Raw genomic sequence first — 23,888 nt, 5'->3', positions numbered from 1 at the left:
ACCTTCTCCCTCACCTTGCCTTTAAAAACATTTCCCTAAAAGCCATGGGGGAGTTCAGGTCTTTTGAGCATGAGCTGCCCGTTCTCCTTGCTTGGCCCTGCAATAAGTGCTACATCTTCCTTCACCACAACCTAACGTCAGTAGACTGGCTTTGCTTCACATCAGGCGACTGGACCTAAATTTGGTTCACTAACAAAAACAGCCATTATAAAATATAGACACTAGATAAATTCCTAAAAAGACAAAAACCATTGACAGCATCATAATATCTATTCTAGGAATTCATTCTTGGAATAAACAAATGATCAGTTGATGGCAATTTAGCTTACGTAATTAAAGCCAATATCTTTATTCAGTGTGTAGCAATTTGGAACCCCAAAATTCTGAAGGAAGGTGGGAGGAGGAACATTTATCAATGCATATTCTTTGTTGTAAATTTTACTTTTTATGAAAACACTTAAAATCCCACCTTGAGAAAAATCACAAAAATGCAGAACTACAAGATGGTTGAGTAGTTCATTACAAAGGGAACCACTGAAGGGCTTAAGTGTTTAAATGTGAACCTTGCCATCTTATTGCTGCTATAATTCACAAGGCAGCCGTGGACTTTTTCATCACTGATATATTGGTGACATTCAGGCTACACCCTCTTAGATCTAGAAGACTGGAAATTTCCTCACTAAGAATCCTTATCCACGTGACACTTAGGGGAAGTTTTATGAGACAAGCAGAAGGTAGGTGAATACAAACGAACTGGCATGGCAGATCTTCCTTTTTCTCCTAATGAATTTTATAATTTAGAGCATTTGAATGGATCCCTAGGGGAGGAATTCATCCCTATTTTTTTCATTACTAACACTCTCTAGTATTTGCATCTATTTCTAATTCATAAAATTTGCATGTGTTAGCCTTCAAGAACTTGGCTGAGTCTTCTATTTAATAAGCTCAATCTTTTAATTTATGAATCTAGTTTAGATTTTTAATATGTACTCTATATACAAATCATTCAAATTATCCCTCAAAATAGTTTCTAAAAAGCAAGTGGACAGATCCATGTTAAAAACTAAATTTCAAGCAAAGATAGTGTACTAAAAACTATAATCTGAAACAAAAAGGCACTGGTAAACTCTGAATGACCAGCAAATTTCTCTGTCCATATATCAGTGTTCTTTTATTCAGCTCACCATCAGGGTTCTGTCAAATCTTTGCAAAAGTCCACACAAGACTTCCTTTAAGTTCATCTGAGCAATGCACATTAAAATGTCCACTCACCCAAACTGACTGATGTACATTCCACAGCAAAGGAAAACCTTTTCATTGTAATTCTGAAATTATGTTTTCGATATAAGATGTATAATATTCTAGAAATATGCCTCTTAAAAGCCACCCAGATGGAAATATTTCATTCCTTGGATATGTACTTAAAAATCTATAAAATGTCAATAAATCTCACTAGTGAACATTACTGAGACATAAAACTATGAAATATTATTTAGGTCAAAGAAAGGACTCAGATTTTTCTCTACTGGTCAGAGTCTACCTCTATACCTCGGTCCTGCTCAAGGTGATAAGACATTACTATATTAACAAATTGAAAACAGATGGCTGAAAAAAGCACCATTATGTTAAGCAATTAATGACTGGAAAAGTAGAAATCTCTGAGTAATCATTTAAGCTTCATAGGTCTATATTTGTACTTGATTTCAGTGGTTAATCCTGTGCTAACTCTATCCTTGAACTGGTTTGAGGGCAACAGTTATGTATGCATTGACTCAATGACCCAAGTCCCTCAACATCAGTAAAATGTATGTTTCAGGTCCCCACCATATGCCGCACAAATCCCCCAACTCCCTGGTTCTTGCCCATAAAGCCAAGCTCACAGCACGACACCTCCCTTACCTGCTTCCCATCCAGGGTGTAGAGGCGCTTCACCACTCCCGAGTCCAGCTTGATGGCATCAGTGATGTCAGTGAGAACCTGTTCAAAGGAGTGAGCCGTCTTCTTGTTCAGCAGAATCCTGACAGCTTTCCGCGGCTTCACTCCACTTCTGATGATGGTGACCAGCTTGGGCCGAATGAAATCCTTATTCTCCCGCACCTCCGAAGGGCTCCCTTTGGCGGTGGCCAGCGAGGACACCGCCCGTGAAGCAGAGGTGGTCTTGACGTTCACGGACCAGTTGGGGTTCACGTTCTTGGTGTACTCCAGCTTCTTGAAGGGCTCTATTGAGCCACACACATAACTCTCTCCTAAGGAGGAGAGAAGCACATTTAAATTTACACTCAGGGAAATTCAATTCCTTTTTCCTACTCTCTGAATTTTCCTTTTCCACTTAGAAGCAAGTGCTACTTGTGACTTTTTAAACAATGGGGGTATGATTAATAATTAAGGAAAAAGAATTTTGCCTTCTTTTTAAAAAAATTTCTATTGGAGTACAGTTGATTTCCAGATTTTTGACTTCTAATCTGATTCTGTCAGCAACAGATCGGTATTCTGGGGGAAAAAAAAATCACCATTCTTCCCTTTCTTCATCTTCACTTTGGTGATAGTAATCCCAATACTGAACAGCCCTCAGAGAGATATGAAATTGAATTCAAAATAGAAACTATCTGGGGGGATTTAGTTATATTTATATTTGCAGAAAACTTCAAAATCGGAGGCACCTACATTTGCCACCTGAGATAATTTAAAAACTGAAAATGGATCAGAAAACAGCTTCTAAAAATAGCTGTGTAATTTATTTTTGATGGGAGTGTTTGCTTAACATTTGGTAAAGTCAAGTAAAATTCCAAAAATAAGCAGAATAACTCCTTTCCTTTTCTTCCGTCTTCACAGGGCCAAGCACAGTGATCCGCACACACGTCATACTTGTTTATAGACAAAAAGTTTTGAGAGTCGTCAACTTATAAACTTCATAAACTGACTTTAAAATAAATATAATTCTGTAAGATGAAAAAGAGCTGAGGATCTAATGTACAGCATGGTGACTACAGTTGATAACACTGTATATTTGATATATATTTCAACATAGTATAATTGAAATTCGCTAAGAGAATAGAACTTGAATATTCTCACTAAAGAAGAAAAGGAAAAAGAAGAAAAATATTTGAGTTGAGGAATGTGCCAACTAGATAGGAGGAACCCTTCATATATATCTGTAGAATTGTCATAAGGTACACTTTATATATCTTACAATTTTATTTGTCAATTATAATCCAATAAAGCTGAAAAAAAGAAAATAAATATACAAAATTAAATTTGTTATTAAAAATGATTCCTTAACAGAGAATCATTTAATGAAGATACTCAAACTATTGTTTTTTTGCAGGGTCTTCTACTGCCTTGTTCTCTGATATATGCCCAGCACACAGGACAGACCAGTGCCTGGCACCTCGGGGTACCCAATGTTTGTCAAATGAACAAAAGAATTATGGATACTCAGACTATTAAATAGATATGGCTCACATAAAAAAGAAGGTAACACATGTACCATTAGTCATTATAAAATGATTAATCCTGCATACACATTTCATAAACTTAGGTCAAAGCATTTTGAAATTAAAGATCTCATAATGGCTTTTTTTCTGTGTTAGTAAGTCTTTGTAACTGGGAATAGGTAAAAATGCTAAAAAGCCTTCATAATTGCAGGTAAAGTAACCTAGGATTAATCCTACACAGCCCATTTACTTTTATCTAAATCCTTGTCCTATTTTTAAATTAATAGTGCAAATATCTAAGGCCATGGAATAGGTATTCACATAAAAATAACTGAACCAGGGTTTCAAAAATAGAAAAGCACAATTATACATGTTATCAAACATTTACTTTGCCCATGTTTTTAAAACATATTCCAATGTGTGTTTATGCATTATGTCTCACTAGAAGTGGTACAAATAGTAAGACTAGGGGACGTTTACCAGTTTAGTAAACCCCCTTTCTAGTCACTTAGCGGTTACTACTGGTCCCAACTATGCTTTTCTCAAGATCTATGTGCATATCAACAACACATCCATGGGGGCTGCAACAAGAGCGGTGTTTCTGAAGGCTTGGTGGAGAGACAGTGTGAATGTCATGGTGGGAAGGGAACTGGAACTCTGGGCTCAACACCTGGCCTCTCAGCGTGTGACTTGGGCACGTCCCCTACTCTTCTCAGTGGTAGTTTATTCACCCGTCAGATGAAGGCTATGCCAGTGGCCACTTTCATCTCACCAGTTTTTTGTGACCATCAAATTAGATAGAAAAGGTCAAAGTGATCTCAAACGCAAAACTGCTACACAAGTGAAAATCACCAGAGGATGCATTGCACTAATTGTGCGGTAAACAGGTATTACACTGTAAAGTGTTCACTGTTTCTATGGTTACCAGTAGACCACAGATCCACTCAACTTGGGATCCATCACAATGTGAGGATGCCCCAAGCTCCCCGCAACAAGATACACAGGCCTTAGCTGACAAAACCAGTCTTTGTCAGAATTCTGTGATCATTGGAGATATGCCAGTGTCTGATTATTTGGAAGTTTATATACTAAGATAATAACTTAAATCAAAATAAAAACACGGAGTGGTTTACACTTCAAAAAGGAAAATTTTTAACTTTATGAATAAAAAATAATTTTAAAAGGGAGGAATTTTCAAGTATTCACATAACAGTATGGAATGGGTTTGTTGAAAGAGAAAATAAACACTTTTTTTTACATCTTCTTAGACAAAGCACACTGAAAATTTTTGAAAGCATGACAACTTTGAGAAGATAATGCGGGCTTGGTTCAAGCAACAGCAGTGAGAGGAAACTTGTGTTTTATCAGTGCTTTCACTTTGAAACTTCTCTGCCTCATTTATCGAATTCAAAGACTGGAAAAAATCTTGGGGAAGGGTGTGAGACTCCCAACAAAGATGATACTGTGTTAAGAGGAAAGTGACACTAAAGTGAGAGAAAGGAGTGGCCACCAAATCCAAGATCACACACCATCCAGTGCTGTCATTTAGAATCTATTACATTATTCAGGAATTCAGGAAAAGCCAAGATGGGTTTCCATATGTTAATAAGCTTCTATTAAGTTGTACAAATATATTTACATTAAATCTACTTGACCCTCATTTTGACTACTTTTTTTTTTTTTTTCCATTTTCAAATGGATGTTTTATTACTTTTAGGAACATGCAATAACAGGTACAAACATCTGTCCGTTTACCCCCAAGCAGGAGCACCACCTGACATGCTTAAAACATCATTTTAAATAAAATAGAGCATATCAGCTACACATGGGTAAAGTGGGTTTTAAGAATGCTTGAGTTTTTTGTTAATTATCTAAACTTTTTATCCCATAAACATATCTAGTTTTAAGATGACCCGAAACCCAATCCAATCCATTTGCATAATATTGAATTCCAAATCAGTGAAAAACTAGCATTGACTACTTTTATTTTAATCATAATTCCGAACTTCTTCCCATCACAAGAGACACAGCCTCTGTCAAAATGCAGTTAAAGTTGATTGTGTTTTCTGATCTTGTAAAAATTAGCTTTTTGATTACTGTGTTAATATCACTGATAATTGTAAATTAACAAATGTAATTGTTCTGAATGGGAAAAATACATAGCCTTGATTTGGTCAAATGGCTCTGGATAGCCAGGGTTTAATCTCTTCCTTAACTGGGCAGAGAATCTTTAAGAGATAGGTTATATTCTTGATTAGAGAATCATCAATAGGTTTTGTTCAAGACCTGCCATGAGGTATGTGTGTTAAAGGCCATTCAAAAATAGCAAGATATTGGGGTGTATGTATCTTTTCGAATTATGGTTTTCCCCGAATATATGCCCAGGAGTGGGATGCACACACCCCAATGTTCACTGCAGCACTATTTAGAATAGCCAAGACATGGAAGCAACCTAAATGTCCAACAACAGAGGAATGGATAAAGAAGATGTGGTATATTTATGCAATGGAATATTACTCAGCCATAAAAAAGAATGATAATGTCATTTGTAGCAACATGGATGGGCCTAGAGATTATCATAGCAAGTAAGCCAGACAAAGACAAATATGATATGATATCACTTATATGTGGAATCTAAAAAAAATGATACAAATGAACTTATATACAAAACAGAAATAAACCCATAGACATAAAAAACAAGCCTACAGTTACCAAAGGGGAAAGGGGTTGGGAGGGATAAATTAGGAGCTTGAGATTAACATATAAACACTGCTATATATAAAATAGATAACCAACAAGGACCTACTGTATAGCACAGAGAACTATACTCAATATTCTGTAATAGCCTATAAGGGAAAAGAATCTGAAAAAGAATAGATACATATGTATGTATGACTGAATCACTTTGCTGTACACCTAAAACTAACACAAAATTGTAAATCAACTATATTTCAATTTAAAAAAATAAATTAATTAAATTAAATAGCAAGGTAAAGTAAAACTTCTCATTACCATAACATGCTTCCTCTGCACACTAAGCCATCCCAGAATTTCTCGGTATAATTTCTACTACCACAGTGAAATAAAAGTTAATTTATCTAAATCAAAGTATATTTGAGCAAAATAGCCCAAATGTGCTTTGAAGCTTTTGGATTATTTACTATAGGTGAAATTAGACAAGGATGGCAAGATGGCAAAGATCATAGATGGTTTAAAGGAAATGGCATAAAAATCTATTTGGAAGTGGAGCTGGAAATCACTAAACATAATGACTTGCTCATTGGTTATCATACTGTCAGTTTTGTTCTAGTTTATTAGAGCCAAAAATTTTTATGTTAAGATTGACCCTTAATTTGAAATGTAATACTCTAGGTACCTAAGACATCCCAACAAATAGCAGGAACTGCAGAAGCAGCATCTGTCTGAATTGCTGTGGCATTTACAAAAGCCAAAAAACTAATACTTGCTGTGAAGCAAAGAGAGAAAGAAAACAACAGTTAAAACAAAACAAAAACAAGCAAACAAACAAAAAAGAAGGTAAGAAAATGAAGCATGAAATTATGTCTGGATCCAATCAATACCTCCCAAAATATCAGAATATAGTAACTTTTCCCTGAAAGGCTTAAGTATTTGGGGGACTTTGGAAAACAGAATAATTTCTGTGTAAGCATATTAGATTACTTTAGAGGTACCGAAGAGTCCTTGTTTTTTTCCCAAAAAATCACATGCATTTTTAAGTTATTAGATTTTCTGTTATTCTTTAAAGTATGGAAATAAATTTTCTCTAACAAAGTTTATTAGTAAAAAATCTGCAAAGTTAATGTTACTTGGCCACGGGCTCCCATTAAGAAATTAAAGAATTTGCACATAAAAGAAATTCTCTTAGTCACTCTGGACAACTTCCAGTAAAATGGTACCAGCTCCCTGGGTGACCAGGCCTGTGGAGTCAGCTAGGAAGGTATTCCTCCACGAGATCTCATATTAGGAGATACTAGAAGTCTGCCCTGTTTTTTGTCATTGCTAGAGGTTTTTCATTGGCTAAGGGTTGAGACATGTAAATTCCAGCTGTGACATCACCTGACCTCGGTCTGAAAATGACCTAATCTCCATTCTTCACATTATTAAAGCTGCTTGCCCACCACCTATAGGATTCCTTTAAGTTTCAAATGTGGCATACTCAAAAGTGTCTTAAGTGAGGGCTTTGTGTAATATATCTCATTTTTCCAGAGTAAAGACTTTCTTATTGAAAACTCTGGAAATTAAAATTCACTATTGTGAGTTACAGTAAAAGCTGGGAAAGATTCAAATATATATTTAAATCTCTGAAGCTGAACTGAGTTAAATTACATGAAAGATATTATTTATGGAATAAAATGTCATAAACTGCCTTCTGGATATTATATTTTATGAGCCTATCTCAGTATACACAGCAACATTTCATAATCTACCTGGAAGGTGCTGGTTTAAGAAGACGATTTTGATAGTGCTATCAAAGGCAAGAAAAAAAGATTCCCAAAGGCACTTATGGATCATTCTTCCATGGAAGTCTTTCATTATATAATAGTACATAAAAATAAGCTTACTGAAAATAAAATGTGAATGCGTATTTCAGGTCTATGGAAAATGTCCACTTCTCAAATTTAAAGCAACAGAAAAATAACATAAAGAAAAAATTGAGGGATCCAATTTTTTTTTTAATTTAAAACTGATATAATTGAAAACTAGAGAAACTAAAATAAGAAGGGGAAAACAAACTGACGACCTATAATACAACAATATAATATAATATTATATTATAATATAATATTATAATTATTATTAATATAATGTGCAAAGCCTACTATAATTTACAAAAATACAAGGGACTAAAATATGTGACAAAGGATAAAAACAAAATAAAATAGAAATAGAAAATGCCACTAGGGTTACTATACATTGCTATCAACCCTTTTGGAAAGCAACATGGCAAACTGTATTTGGAGCCAGGAAAATGTTTATTCTCATTGCTAAAAATGTTTCCTAAGTAAATAACAGAGCAACAAATAACAACATTGCAACAAGTACAAACATAATTAGCCATGAAATCTAAAAATTTTAAGCAACCTCCTAAATTCTCAGTAACGGGTATAACACCTGAAAAGAATCCTAATCCTAATCCTAATCCTTTGACCATGTCTTCAAAGAACTTAGAAAGCAAGATGTTTATGAAAAGATTCCACCACAAGATAAGTGATAATTGGTAAGTAAGTGGTCCCAGCAATCCTAATTCAGAAGAGAAAAAAAAAGTCATTTCCCACTTCCCACTGTGTGATCAATGAAGAAAAAATGGAATTCATGCTGGCCCTGGAAGTGAGGGTCAGATTTTCATTAGCAGAAAAGAGGACAGCATTTCAGATAAAAATAAAATACTAATATACTCTACTGAACAGTACAGTAAAGGGATACTCTGATTGATATTAATATGTCTTTCTCAAAAAATAAAAATGGTTCCAGGAACAAACAAGTTAAGAGTAAGACTGCAGTAGGCAACAAGGTCAAAGTGTTTATGCATGATCAGACCCAGGTTTTAGAAAGACCAAACTGGCTGTAGTGTGAAGACAGGGCTGAAGGTAGGACATGGGGAGGCAGAGGTCAAGAAGGTACTTAGAAAGCTATTCCAACAGACCAGGAACTAAAGTTCACACCTCCGCATTAGGAACAGAGAGAAACGGTTGTTCTGAGGAGTCCTTAACAGAATCAACTGACTAGATTGAAGAATTGGCAATTGATTGGATGCAGTGCTCATGGCAATAGAGTCAATGACAACACTGAAGTGATGGCATTGAAACCTATTTTGGCCAACTTCCCACATACCACAATAGAACAAATGAGAAGGGAAACATGTTTGGATTAGATGGTAAGGAAGAAAATGAATATGGTTGTGCACATAATGAATTTGAAGTTCCTAGGAGCCAACCAGTTGGAGATTTTCCAGCAAGCAGTTAGAAAATATGGGTCTGGGGTATGGGAAGGAGATGCATGGGCTAGCTGCAGCTATGCGAACTGAAGAAAATGCTCAGAGAGACCCGACCCAGCTGGACAGGATGAAATCCAGGGCAACAGCAGTACTGAGAGAGTGCCCAGAGATGGAAGTGCCATTGAAGGGAACTGAGAGAAATCAGGTGCCTGGAGCCATGGAAACCAAGGGGTGGTGAGTACATGGCTGGGAAAGACCCAGACATCACCATCCGAGGCTCCAGGAACAGCAGCAAAGATAAGGTTTCCTAAGAAATCACTGGCCTGGCCATTAGGAAGCCACATGCGGCCTCGTAACAGCCACTTCAGTTGGATAACGAAGTCAGACTGCTTTCGTTCGTTCATTTATCCATTCATTCTGTCTTTCCTCTTTCTTCCAGTGATATCTATTGAGTCCTTGCTACTACCATGACAGACAGTGAGGACTTCAATGGCTCCTGACTTCCAGAGACACTGAGATAAAATAAGCAAGTATATTACAGTGTAATGATGCTAATCAAGGGGCTGATGTATGATTGGAAGTTGAGGAAGTAGAGACAGCAAATGCAGGTATTTCTCACGGTAGAAGAGCTCTGGGTTGAGAGGTAAGCAAGACAAAGGCGAGAACTGTTTAGATTGTGGGAGACTTGTTCAGTAGGTTGAAGGGACGAGACTGCAGATGCTATTGGCAGAACAGGTTAACTTAATGTTTGCCATCAGTAGATCTTGTTGTAACCCATGCCATGCTACCTGTAATCCTCACCGCGATACTGTGAGCTAAGAACTAACAGACCTCTTCTCCCAAAGCACGCTGACCCACGAGGAGCTAGGCAGCTTGCTCAGCGCCACCCAGCCAGGAGAGGTGGAAGCAGCACTCAGTTGCGGCTGGTCGGCCTGCGGAGCCAGGACTGCAGCATGACGCCATCGCGCCCCCTCAGGAGAACGCCCATCGTACCCTCCTCCCAGAGACAAGGAGGCCCAGAGGTGGGGAAACCCAAGGAAAGAGAGCAGCTGAGCCCAGTATCAACGGGTAACGGGAGACCAGCCAGAACAGAAGGAAGGGGCAGGGGCAGGACCACTGAGAGAAACACGATAAAGACTGAGGGCTGTGGCCTCTATGTTAGCGGAGAGCCGCTGTGAAGCAAAAGTGCGGTATGCCACGCTTTGTCGGCGGCCTGGTTTCTGTGAAGGAAAACTGGTTTGAAGCCCACTGCACAGGACAGGTGTCCTAAAGGACCTCATCTAAGAGAGGCTGTAATGGGAATGGGAAGCAGGGGCAAATACAGGTTCTATAAAAGGAAAAGAGAAAACAAGCTGAAAAAGGAAAACTAAGATATATAGTTTTAGCTTAGGAGACTATTACAACAGTACAGGGAGGAGATGACAAGGGTCAAGGGGCAGGAATATGAAGAGTCATTATTTAATTTTTTTAAACGTTTCTGCATCTTTTAAAATTTTCTATAATGCTCACTGTATAAAAACGTGCCACTCCTTCAGCTAAAAAAAAATGGATAAAGATGATGTGGTACATATACACAATGGAATATACATACTCAGCCATAAAAAAGAATGAAATAATGCCATCTGCAGCAACATGGATGGACCTAGAGATGATCATACTAAGTGAAGTCAGACAGAGAAGGACAAATATCATATGATATCTCTTATACGTAGAATCTAAAAAAATGACACAAAGGAACTTATTTGCAAAACAGAAATAGACTCACAGACATAGAAAATAAACTTATGGTTACCAAAAGGGATAGTGGGAGGTGGGGGGCGGGGGAGAGATAAAATCAGGAGTTTGGAATTAACATATCCACACTAGTATATATTAAATAGATATAACTAACAAGGACCTGCTGTATAGCACGGGGAACTATATTCAATTTCTTATAGTAACCTATAATGGAAAAGAATCTGAAAAAGAATAGATACATATGTATGTATAACTGAATCACTTTGCTGTGCCTGAAAGTAACACAACACTGTAAATTAATATACTTCCATTAATAAATGGTTAATTAAAAAAGTAATACTTTTAAAACAGTATTGAGGACTTGAAAACTATAATAATGGTGGTGAAAAGGAGCAAACAAACTGAAGAAATGTCTTAAGCAGAATCAACAGTAAGTTGTGACAGCTTGGATTTGCAGGATGAAGAGAAGGAGAAGCCAACGGTGATGTTGAATTAGATGGTGACACCATTTAACAAGATCCAGAAGATAAGAAGAGGATTAAATTCGGGATAACCTAAGAGAATGGGTTCACATCTATACATGTTGAGATGAAATGACTCAGGATTAGAGTATAGGGTGAATATATCCAGGTGGCTGGAGCACTGAAGAAGGGTCTGATCTGGGACTAATTGGCCTTAAAAGAGTGGTTAAAATAATGGAGTGGATGACGTCACAGCAGATGATCCAAAGACAGGAAAGTGAAGGGACCTGTGTATAAAGGTGAGGCAAGTAACGAGGAAAACAGAAAATCACCCTTTGAACACCTTCCTAATCACTGGTACAGGCAAAATCCAGCAAGAAATGCCAAAATTCATGGGTGAAAGTTATTTACACAGCCGCAAAGTTCCTCAAAATATTTATTAATTACAGAAGGGGAAAGAGTAACTTTAGAGTGAAGACAACTGGCAGACACCTCCTTGGTTAAATGGGTCATAGTTAACCTCACGAGCAACAAAACATGGCAACAGCACATACACCTGAAATGATGCCCTGAGAAGGATGCAACCTCGCTTCTGTGGAATCCTTGCCACAAATGCATTAACGTCAACCTAATCACCGGGTTAAACCAAGTTGAGGGACATGCTACAAAATAACTGACCAGCACTCTTCCAACTGTCAAGTCATTAAAGACAAAGAGAGACTCAAGAACTGTCACAGCTTGGAGGAGATGAAGGAGACAGGATAGCTAAATGCAATGTGTGATTCTGGAACAGAAAAAAGGCCACTGGTGGAGAAACTGGTGAAAGCAAAATAAAGCCCATAGTTTAGTTGCTAGTATTGTTCTCAAGTTAATTTTTACTTTTGATAATTAATACCATGGCTGTGTAAGTCATTCCCTTATGGGAATCTGTGTCAAGAGTATATGGGAACTTTCTATCTTTGTGACACTTCTATTAAGTACAAATTAATTTCAAAATAAAAACTTTTAAAAATGAGGCAGGTAGCCTGGAAAAAATAGAACTGAATCCTTTCCTCAAATATTATACTAATATGACTTTCATTAGAATATTTTTTAATGAAAACATAAAAACACTAGAAGAAAATAAGAGCAAGAATTTTATAATCTCAGAGTACAGAGGACCCAAGGGGCATGAAAATCAAGCCATAAATGAAAAGAATGATTCATTTGATTTATAATTTTGTTAAATCTGGCAAAAAAAAAAAACCCCACAATAATCAAAATCACTAAGGACAATCTGGAAAAAAATACTTGAAATTAGTATCACAAAGGAATAATATATTTAAAAGAAAAAAAAAAATCCTAGAAGTCAACCAAAAAAAGACCCCAACCTGGTAGAAAAATGGTCAAAAGCTATGAAGAGATAATACATATGGGAATATGAAAATTAAAACTATAAGAAGATACATGTTTTTCTTTCCTTAACAGATTGGCAAATGACAAAACATTTGGTAAAACACTGTCTTGTAGAAAAACAGCCACTCTCATATATCACTAATGGGGAGTACAAACTGGTACCACTTCTATGAAGGGAAATTTTGCAATGGCTCTTAAAAATGTAATGCTTGTACCTCTCTATCCGGCAATATTACTTCTAGGAATTGATCCTATGCATATTCTCCTACATGAGTGGAAAACTTAACATCCAAGGATATTCCCTGCAAAACTGTTTCTAATAACAAAGGATTGGACACAACCTAAAGGCCCATCAATAAAAGACTGGTTAAAGAAAAAATGGTACATTTGTAAAAAGGGTTACTCTGAAGTCAGGAAAAAGATCACAGTGGTTCTAGACTTGTGTTATGCTATATTGTTAAGTGCACAAAGCAAGCTGCCGAACTGTGAGCACAGTATGTTAACTTACAGGCAACTGATATGTATCTTCTTAACGAGCACTGGTATCTCTGAGGAGATGGATACTCAAAAAACTACTAGTAGACTGTTGGCCACAGGGGAATTTTAGAGAGGCATGTTTTATAGCTTTTCAAAACTTAATTTTAAAAAAAAACAACAACTCAATGCAGCAGGGAGAGGCACAGAGTAAGCTAGTGAATTAGAGAAAAAAACTAGATGACACCACGTCAAGGGAAAGGAAAATTGCCAAGAGAGCTGGGGGCCCTGGAAATCATGGTTGGAGAGAGATTCCCTGACTGTGGGGTGAAGTCTGGGTTTATTCCTGAGAGGTTAATTCTGATGGGGACTTGGGAAAAGCCCGTATGCTGGGGCTCGGGAGTCAGGCAGTGTCCATGGTGGGGCAGGGGTGGGCCGGGGGGTGGGTCACAGCATGCGTGCGAGCCGAGGAAGAGAGGGACTTGTCTCTAATACATGCAGAGCTCATGTACCAATTAACTTACGTATATCCGGAAGATAGCATCCTTGCATCGTTTTTATCCTAATGCTTAAAGGGAACGCTCTGGCCCTTTCAGACCTACATTCACACAAGATGTTAAAAGATGTTACTGAGACAGTAAAAAGATCAATGGACGCCAGGGGTTAGGGGCAGGGTGGGATGAAGAGGCAGAACACAGGGGATTTTCAGGGCAGTGAAACTATTCTGTGTGATACCACAGTCATGCATACATGTCATTATAACTCCGTCCAAACCCACAGAAGGTACAACACCAAGAGTGAGCCCCCGTGTAAACTACGGACTTGGGGTGACAAATGACGTGTCGGTGCAGGCTCACTGACTGTAACAAGCGTACCCCTCTGGTGATAGTGGGAGAGGGTGTCCATGTGTGGGAGCAGGAGGATATGGGAAACCTCTGCATTTTCTGCTCAATTTTTCTGCCAACCTAAAACTGCACTAAAAAGAAAAGTCTGTTTAAAAGTGTGGGGAAGGGGAATGCCTATTCCTCCACACACATCACTAACACCTGAGCAACCCATAGAGAAAAACCAATCAACCAGTTGCTGCTTGGGATGTGTATTACAGCTTTCTCCTAAGGGTTCAAAGGTTTTAAATGTTACTCCTTCATTTATCCTCACAACATCTGCATAGCTACAGTGGAATACAAATGGTGTAAAACTGGGTAAAAAGAGGCAATATTGGGAAAATGAGGCCATGTCTCAAGGTGAATCGCTTGCAGAAATAGGCCTGCAATTCAACTTTCCTTATTGAGCATCACGGGTTTTTTTAAACATATAAAGGCCATTTTGAAAGCAAACAATTAAGAGTGTCATCCATGGTCTACTCTGAAGTGCGTGCGTGAACGTGTGTGTGTGTATGTAAACATACATGCACAGATAGACACACAATCAAGCATATACCCACACTCACACACACACACACACGCCCCACTCATACAGTTATACTCTAGGCCAAGAGCTAGCTTTATCAACATTTTTAAGCCAAATTTAGGCATAATAATAATACAACAGTGAAAGTGACCATCAGACCGTTATAAATAAAGAAACTCACATACGTCATTGTCAGAATTTCCAGTCTGAGATTAAGTGAGAATGAACAAACTCACAAAAAACCATTACAAGTCAGATATACTTGTCACAGCACTCACTAAAAGGATTTAACTTAAAACGCAAACATTATCATATTGGAAGGGGAAATGAGAAGCTAATAGCATGCACTGACGTTTACATAACATTAGTATGTAAAGTGGGAGCTATGAACCTAGTGATGAATATGAAGCAACGGTTTGCATTTTATCAGACTAAGCAAAAAACGTAATTGACAAAGAGGCAAGTCTAAATGAATTTCCAGCTATTTCAACACTAAGTGCAGCTGCAGGCTAACTGTCAGTGTTATAAATGAAAAAAATAAAAAAATCTGTTTAAACTGAAAAAATTTTTTAAATGCAGCCAATAAGTGAACTTACCTACTTTACTGAAGTTACCATTTATTTAATGAGAAAAAGGTATTTTTTTCCAAAAAGGAATTTTTTAACATCAGAATATTCAATCTGCAGTTAACTTCTTATTGATCAAGGAGAAAGGTGTTTGGAGGCAAATGAAAATAGTAAAGTGTTTCTGGGAGCAGTATCTGTCATTCCTGGAATTAAGTCAAGGTTAAAAATATTTGTTTTCAAGAAGAAGCTAATACAATAAGATTTCATTTAAAAGCCACTAAGAATATATATATACACATCTTAATCACTTTGCTGTACACCAGAAATTAACACAACACTGTAAATCAACTATACTTCAATTTTAAAAAGCCACTAAGAATACCCCACTCAGTATCTTCTTAGTGGCAGTTATGAGCTCAAGTGCTGGTACCAGCCCTCCTGGGTTCAGATCCTAACTCTACCACTTCTTGCTGTGCGACTCTGGCAGATCACTTGACCACACTGTGCCTCACTTTTCTCATCTTACTATGAGGATGATAACAGCACCTACCTCCCAGGATCACTGTGAGAATGGAAAATGTTCATACGTGCAAGACACACGCTCAATACCTGTGAGCTATCATTATCATCATCACTCAGGACAGTAGCCTCTCAGGGCAGGTGTTCTTTTGTGCTAAAAAAACCGACAAAGAAGATGGTGGCGAGCATGCCATGATTTTGCTGGTCCCTGGATATAAAGTACTGTCATTTCCCACCTCTCACACCTTCTCCTTGGTGGATGGGAATCATGGGAATATCTCTGCCACTTCTGAGTGAAGATCAATCCTGGGTGAGAAACTGACTGAAGTAACCCTTCCCCCTCACAGATGTTGCACAAGTGACTCTAGACCAGAGAATGCCAAGCCCAGGATGTCTCAGAAGGTGCTTTGAGATCTTGGCATATTTTCCCTACAAGACCATCAGCCCTCAAAGGGATGGCTTGGTGACTGCTCATACACCTGACTTTGTACTTGATCTTTATCCAGATCCTTTGGAATATCTCACCAAATTATTTATCCTGTATTTTCCAAGGTCATGAAAACACAAGGCACAAAAATCAAAGCTGATACACAAAGATTTTATGTTCATTCTTCCCCTTTAATTTACTGGAAGTTCCAGCATCTGAGAAGGAAAAAGGCCAAGTCTACAGGCATCTTGGCAGGGTGATGAGTCATCGAAAAGAGATGTGAATTCCCACAAAATAAACATAACCAAACCCAGCTCCTCCACACCCTCTCAAGTGCAGTCATACTGTGACTGGACTGGCATCCCTGCCAAGGGGTCAAGGGAAGAGAAATGGGAGAAAGACAGAGAAGCCCTCAGCCCTGAATCACACACAAACTCTGATTCCAAAGGAAGACCAGAGTGCTTGCCTGTTTGCAGCCAGGGCATGGCATTCGTCCAGGATACAGAGAGACTACAGAGCCTGGGCAAATACATCTGGAGTAGAGATGAACTCGGGGTGAAATCAAGCTCTCCCCACGTTCCCAACTTCCCTTCCCGTGTTGCTTTGCACTAATATTTCCTCAGGACCTTGAGACCTCAACTTAGAAAAATCGACTCTCCAAAGAGGATCGGCTACCCTCATTTACATCTCAGCATGAATTTAATCCCGGTTATTTTTCTCCCAAGTTATTTCACTTCATTTATGATTTCTAAGGTGATTAGAGACCTCATGCCCTGTTCAAACAGAGCCAGTCCTGAGACACGTATATTCCAGAGGAGGCAACCTACTCTGCTTGCACAAGACACCAGGCCTCATCCGTGGACCCAAATAGTCCTATTTCCACATGAAATGTCTAAAATAGGTAATCACTGTTAACCTACGTTAAACTTAACAAAAATAAACTGAGCAGATTAACTCCTCAAATACCACAGAAAGACAACAATCCTTTTAAACTTAAAATTAGTCAAACCTTAAAATAATTTTAAAATTTAAATGTATCATATTGGAAAGAATAGCCAGCAAATCTAATTTTTGGTCCAGCATCAACACTAGCTTACCATGTAACCACAGACATATGTCACTTGAATGTGGGGGCCTCAGTCTCCAGTGATAAAAATTAATAGGTTTGATACCTATCTAAGATTCCTTAAAACTCAAAAATTTCATGATCCATTAGTTATTTGCAGTTCAAGTACTTTCAGACATGGGGTAGCAAAAGTTCAATTTGCAGCTAGAAATAAATTAGAACTATGTAATTAAAGATATAAAAATGGACTTTTAAAATTAACATAGCATGGATGTGAGAAAAAATAGAGAGGATGCTGTAGAATTAAGATACTTTTTCCCTCCGCCCATTACTATAAGCTACCTGATCGAATACCATTAGGTTTGTTGGGTTTTTTTCTTTTTACACTACTGTACAGACAAGTGAACTCTCCACCATGTGGAATAGAAAGGATCACAGCCACACGGCTGAATGCTGTCTCTTAGAGATCAAGCAGAAGACGGTGAGAATAATATGGACCTGAGGGAACCGAGGCCATATGCCCTAGGGCCACTTGGGAGGTATCTCCCAGCTCTCACCTTCCAGCAGCTGGTCCAGGCTGGAAATCTTCTTGAGCCCATCAATGGTGTAGATTGTTCTCACCCCCTGGGGCAAATTCACGTTATCCGACAGAGTTCGGGTCAAATCAGCCAGCAGGGCCTCAAAAGATCGGAACCGGTCTGGGGAGATGGCATACACAATCCCTTTGAAGTATCGATCTCCGTTTCGATAGAAACGAACTTTCTTGGCCTTCTTCTCAGAGCTGAGGGTCTGCAGCGTGCGGGTTCGGTAGAAACTGCAGTGGGCGCTGTGCGTGGGGCTGGGCAGCCCATTCACCCGCGACCCTCGGCTGTATCTCTGCGCCTTATCCCTTTCATCGAAGTGCTCCAGCTCCATGTCTCTGCCAAAGGACATGACGGAGTTAAAGTTGAACCTGGGAGGCACAGAAACACAAACAGCCACACAATGATGTTATTTTAGCACCCTGATTTGAAAGGCTCAGCTTGAGAGCAGCTGATGGAGATATTGCTATAATCGATGATATGTTTAATATGAATTCTCAAGTTGGGAGAGAAAAGACAAAGAAATAGAAGAGGCAGACCCAGTGGAAACAGCTTATTAATCAACCCCAGTTTTGTTAGAATACGGCTGTATGCATTGACCTAGCCTAGCACGTCAGGCTTTGAACAGCTATTATTTCCAACAGTCACAACAAACCTTTCAAAGTATTATTAACCCGATTTACAGATGAAGAAACTGAGGCACAGAAAAATTTCTCCTAAATTTCTCCAAGTAATACAGTTGAGAAATGCCTGAATCAAGAACTCTGCCCCAGGTTTGCCTGACTTCAAGGGTAGGTAGGAAATGAGCTTTCATTTCACTACAGGGCTAAAGATACAAGATACAGTAGTGGTGGTGGACCAGGAATCAAAAGAGGGCAGGTAGCATTTAAGAGTCAGACTGTAAACATTTTACCTAGTGTTTGTACTCTCCATGGCTAGACCAAGAGCAAAAAATCTATAGATTCTACCAACTTAAAAGAGATTTTCCAACATATTCACATATTCAATTGAAATTTACTTAAAAAGTGGACTCACCATAACTCATTTACTTATATTTAATGCTTCAGATAAGGTGGATTAAAAAAAAAAAGAAGAAGAAAAAGGAAGGCGGGGGAGGGAGGAGAAAGGGAAGGAGGCAGGGGCAGAAAAGAAGGAGAAGGAAAAGGAGAAGCAGCACAGCAACAAGGAGAACAAGAAGGGATGGAAGTTACTTCTTTGGGGCACTTGGCCTTTCCTTCCACTAAGGCTCTCTCTGTCTTTGTGGTTGAGGAAATCGAGATTTGAAGATGTTGACCGAGACTTGACCCCATAGGAGCTGCTTAACCTTGAGAAATCTACTTGTTAAACAACTTTAAGCCTTGATTTCCTGAATCACAGGTGGAAAAGATAACAGTACCTACCTCATAGTTAACATCAGCTATTAAATAAGTTAAAACACATACAGCACTTAGGGTAATGTGTATCCTGTGATAAGTATTAATATTTTTATTAATAAAATCTGCCTTTCTGTTCCTGACTTTGTCACAAAAATAACTAGTAAGAAGAGAATCTCCCCCTCCTGTAAGGGAGGCTCCAGGTGAGCTTCACTCCCCCACCCCCCGCCCCCGCCACGGAGTTCCATCTCATGACCTTCTGAAAGGTACACCTGTGCCCCTATGGTCCCCATTTGACTTTCCATGGAGGCCTGTCATCGGCAGCTGCCGGTGGGATCCATTCATCCTTGCTCAGGGGTTAGCTGATAAGGGCTCGTGCTGTTGCCCCTCACAGGGGATCCGTGTTTTAAACAGGGCAATCTAGAAAGTGGGAAAACCTCAACATTCAAAGGAAAGAAGTTTTAATGACAAAGTTTCAGGCGTATTGAAATAGAGTTTAAGGGCAATGGAAAACTGGGGGCAAGAACCTTACAAGTGCTCCCCAAATCCCACCACACAGACGATGTCACCTTTCCGAAGGTCAGTCCAAACCAACCCAAAGTACTGCCAAGCCTCCCTGACCTTTCCTTCACCCTCAGTAAACTGACCTCTGATCCATTCAGAACAGCTACAAATTCATGCTCAAAAGCTTCATGCACTGCTAGAGATTGTGCACTCCTGAAATGAGTGGCGTGGGAAAAGTTCACATTTATCGAATGTCTATGACGTGCCTGACACTATTACGTGGCGATCAATTGCTGTGTAATATGCTAAAACCTCCTGCCAGTCCAATGAGGGAGGGGATATTACTGTGACTAAGGATGAGTACAGGATGCATCCAGGGTCCCAAAGACAGAACTGAGGGCCTTGGGACTTGAACCCAGATTCACTCCAACTGCCTCTGAAGCTGGCACTCCCTCCTTTCAGATCTGTGCACTCTGTCCCAGAGGCCTAAAGCCCCTGGGATTGGCCCATCATCACATGTAAAGCAGGGCGTTTAAAGCCCTCACTCCTCACTCGCTCTGTGACCTCAGGCCGGCCACTTAACTGCCAAGGACGTCCTTGTGTGCACAGAGACCAGGCAGCGTGGTCACCAGGCCACCAACGTTTTCATCTGCTCGTGATTCTACTGCTGACCCTTACGGGGGGAGGGAGCAGTGGCCTGGGGTTCAATCTGGAGTGGTTATTAGTTCTGTGTATTTTTTTTTCCTCCAAATAGGAAAACTGCCTCATGCCACTCAATAACTTAACTTTTAACAGTCTAAATTTGCATTTTCCAGAAAAAATATACCATATAGAGGTAGGTATGAACTGGGTGCATTGATTTTGAAGTTAGATAACTTCAGAACAATTATTAGTTGATATCCAATCTTTCAGACAGCTACTAACAGAGCCAATATTTTGCCCATGATATCATAACTGCTCCTACTCTTTTTAATTATTCGTTTTTAAAAGGAGTTCTTTTGTCTTCCAAAAGGGACGTGTGTGTTGGGGGGATGAGGCTGCCAGTACTCAAAAACCCATGCCACCTCACTAGACTCTGCAAACTTCGTAAAGCATAAAGGTCAGATTGGCTGTTGAAGGTTCTGTTTTATTTTTTAAAGGCAGTGATCATTCTTCCAACCCTAGGCATTTCCTCCCAAATCCAAATAAACCAAAAGAAAACATGCAGGACATGCAGAAAGGATGGCACAATTGTGTCACCAGAGTGCCAATCTAATTCCAAGGGGCTCTTGTTGATTCGCAATCTGCAAAGGTCAAATAATTTAGCAATTGTTGGAATTCCCTTGAGGGAACAGGCTTCTAGAACCAAGAATTCCACACCAAATGGAAAAAAAAAAAAAAAAAAGATCAATTTAAAACAGAGAAAAGTTGATTTTATTTGTATATTTCTCCAAACTGGATCATGTGTTCAACCACAGCAGGGCCCACATCTTTTACTTCCCTTCACTGAGTCTGCCCCAGAGCAGGCAACGATGTTGGTGACAAAGAAAAACCACACTCCAAGTGAAACCATTCTCAAGGCTACAGCTACCACTAAATGCATGTCAAAACCACACTAGACATCCTCGTGTTCCAGATATTATGTGCGGCTTCAGAATAGGTATTCTTTCCCTTGCTTGGCTGGCTCAGCAATTCCATTGGCTTAGTCATATATTCGAATCAAGAGCCCCTGAAGAAGATTCACTGGGCTTCCACAGGTCCCCACTTTCTGCAAGGAAGCTGGCTAAAGGGCACAGCCACGCGTTCACAGACCATAGATGGCTAAGGGCCTGGACACCCATGTGTCCCGGGACCGAGAAGGTAACCGCACCACCTAAGCCACAGAGCTCACAGAGGCTTGGGTAGGGAAGACCAGGCCTGGGTCTTATGAGAGATTTTCCTATAAACACTGCCAGGTCAAGAAATCAGCTTCTTCGACTGCTCTCTATGGGATTTCTCACCATTTTGAAGAAACTGTGTGTTCATCCTTCTCTAGATGAGCACACGAGTTCCTGTTTTGGAGATTACACACACCCCAACAAATAATTTGGCATAAACGCTACCACATCTAAATAGATGCTAGATCTGGAGGTCCCAAGGCACATTTTGCCAGCGGGATTAGGATGTAGGTGGAAGGACAGGCACGCACGAAGAGGCACACACACCTTCAGTGTGCATGCACCACGCTGAACACAGATATCACAGGATGTGTGCATACCTTTTACACTGTTCCTACATATAACCTGTCTTAAAATCCTTCTGACCCGCATTCTTGTGACATTTCATACTTAAAAGGCTGTCCTACTTTCCCGGCGAAAAGAGATATATTTAGGAACATTCATAAAACGTATTCATGGAACACCCTGCCGTGTGGCCGCTGAACGCGTGTGCACCAGAATCTGGACACACATTCACAGAGGCGGGGAGAGCAAGCCGGCCTGAATGAAACCTTTCAACCGCTCCATCTCCTGCAAGCATCTCCTGGCCCAATGCAGCAGGGATTCCGAGCAGACCCGGTTTTCAGCAGCGGCCTCTTTTGTGGGGGGCCGTGCGGGGCTGTGCGTGCGTTTCCCGCTAGGAGGGAAATGCCATTTCCTCTCCGCAGGCTTTTAGCACTGCAGGTACTAATTTGTACACGGGGCAGCCCCGCTGTCCCCGAGGGAACTCGAGGCCCCGCAAACGTGCTTGCAGCACCCACACTGCAGTTACCCCCCGCGCACGCATCGCCCCGTCCTCAAGCACACACCACCCTCCCGGGCCCACGGGGAAGCACGCACACAATAAGAGGCCCGGCCCGACCACTCCTTCTGCGCGCACGCTTGGTCCTCGCTCCGCGGCCAGTTCTGACAATGATAAACACCTGGCCCAGCTCCTCCGCCCTAGCTCTCCATCTCCACTAACAAGGCGGCCGAAAGAATGGGGGCCCCGCTCGCCCGACTCCCCGTTTTCAGCCCGGTGGCACCAGACAAAAGAGGCAGGTGCCAGCAGCCCCAGGGCCGCCTGCACACACTGCCCCCGGCCGCGGCCGGGCAGCTCCTTTCGAGGAACGGCGGGAAGGGCGGCGGCGGCGGCGGCCGAGGGGGCGCCGGCCTGCCCTCCGCGCCCGAGCTTCCCCGGACCCCACGGTTGCGGGAGGAGGGGGCGCTGCCGGGTCCCCGGAGGGGCCCCCCGGCCGGCCCGCCCCTCGGCTCCCTTCCCCGGCGAAGGCAAACCACGCACCGGTCCGCGGAGAGACGCCGCCGGGGGTCTTTGTGGCCGCGCTCGGGGCCGCCTCCTGGTGCTGTCTTCGCGGGGCTGGGCGCGGCCTGGCCGCGGGGCTGCGGGGCTGCGGGGCTGCGGGGCTGCGGGGCGGCGGCGGCGGGGCCGGGGCTGGGCGGCGGCCGCTGCTGGACCGCGGGCGTCTGGGCTGCAGCCGCTAGCGGAGGGACGCGCCTCGGCCGCTCCTCATCGAAATGCGGCGCTTCGCACAGCCTCACTCCTGCCTCTCTCCGGAGGAGGGCGGCGGCGGCGGCGGGCGCGCTCCCTGATCTAGCGGCGCACTCGCTCCCCCGCCCCCTCCTCCTCCTCCGCGTGCGCGCTCGGCGCCCCCGCCCCTCTGGGCAGAGCGCGCCCACCACGGCTGCGCCTCGGGCCTTCTCCTCCCCTCGCCCTCTCCCGCCGCCGCGACCTCAGTGCCTCTGGCTGGAGCAAACCCCCTAACCTCCCCAGGCCCCGGGAGTGGTTGTCTGGAGATTGGGGCCGGTCGGTGGTGGACCTGGGGACAGGCGGAGAGAACGTGGACCGGGTCTGAACCAGGAAACGTGCAAGACGGAGACGTGAGGTGTGGCCGAGCCGTGAGACCCCCTCCCTCAGGGGAGGCAAGGGAAACAGTTCCTCCCCCTCCACCGTACACACACTTCGATGTGACCTCATGGTTTGACACCTTTCCCAGGATCATGAAAGCCAACGTGATGGCCCTGTCATCACT

General features: G+C 41.3%; 1 protein-coding gene across 5 annotated transcripts in view; it reads right to left on the bottom strand.

The window, feature by feature from the left end:
• DCLK1 (doublecortin like kinase 1) overlaps positions 1-23,675 on the bottom strand; it is a 327,878-nt gene extending 304,203 nt beyond the window's left edge. For 2 of the 5 annotated variants that reach the window (XM_082435609.1, XM_082435610.1), the window contains exons 1-3: positions 23,141-23,675; positions 18,003-18,397; positions 1,900-2,246 (exon numbers count right to left, since the gene is read on the bottom strand). In XM_082435609.1, the coding sequence (XP_082291735.1) occupies positions 1,900-2,246; positions 18,003-18,378 (723 nt within the window). In that variant the 5' untranslated portion in view covers positions 18,379-18,397; positions 23,141-23,675. The remainder of the gene's footprint in view (positions 1-1,899; positions 2,247-18,002; positions 18,398-23,140) is intronic. The other 3 variants (XM_082435607.1, XM_082435608.1, XM_082435614.1) reach the window with 2 other exon arrangements.
• Between the last annotated feature and the right edge of the window lie 213 nt (positions 23,676-23,888).

This window comes from Balaenoptera physalus, assembly GCF_965194825.1.
Source record: "Balaenoptera physalus genome assembly, chromosome: 18".
Taxonomy (NCBI): Eukaryota; Metazoa; Chordata; class Mammalia; order Artiodactyla; family Balaenopteridae; genus Balaenoptera; species Balaenoptera physalus.
This window is presented reverse-complemented; position numbering and strand designations above follow the sequence as displayed.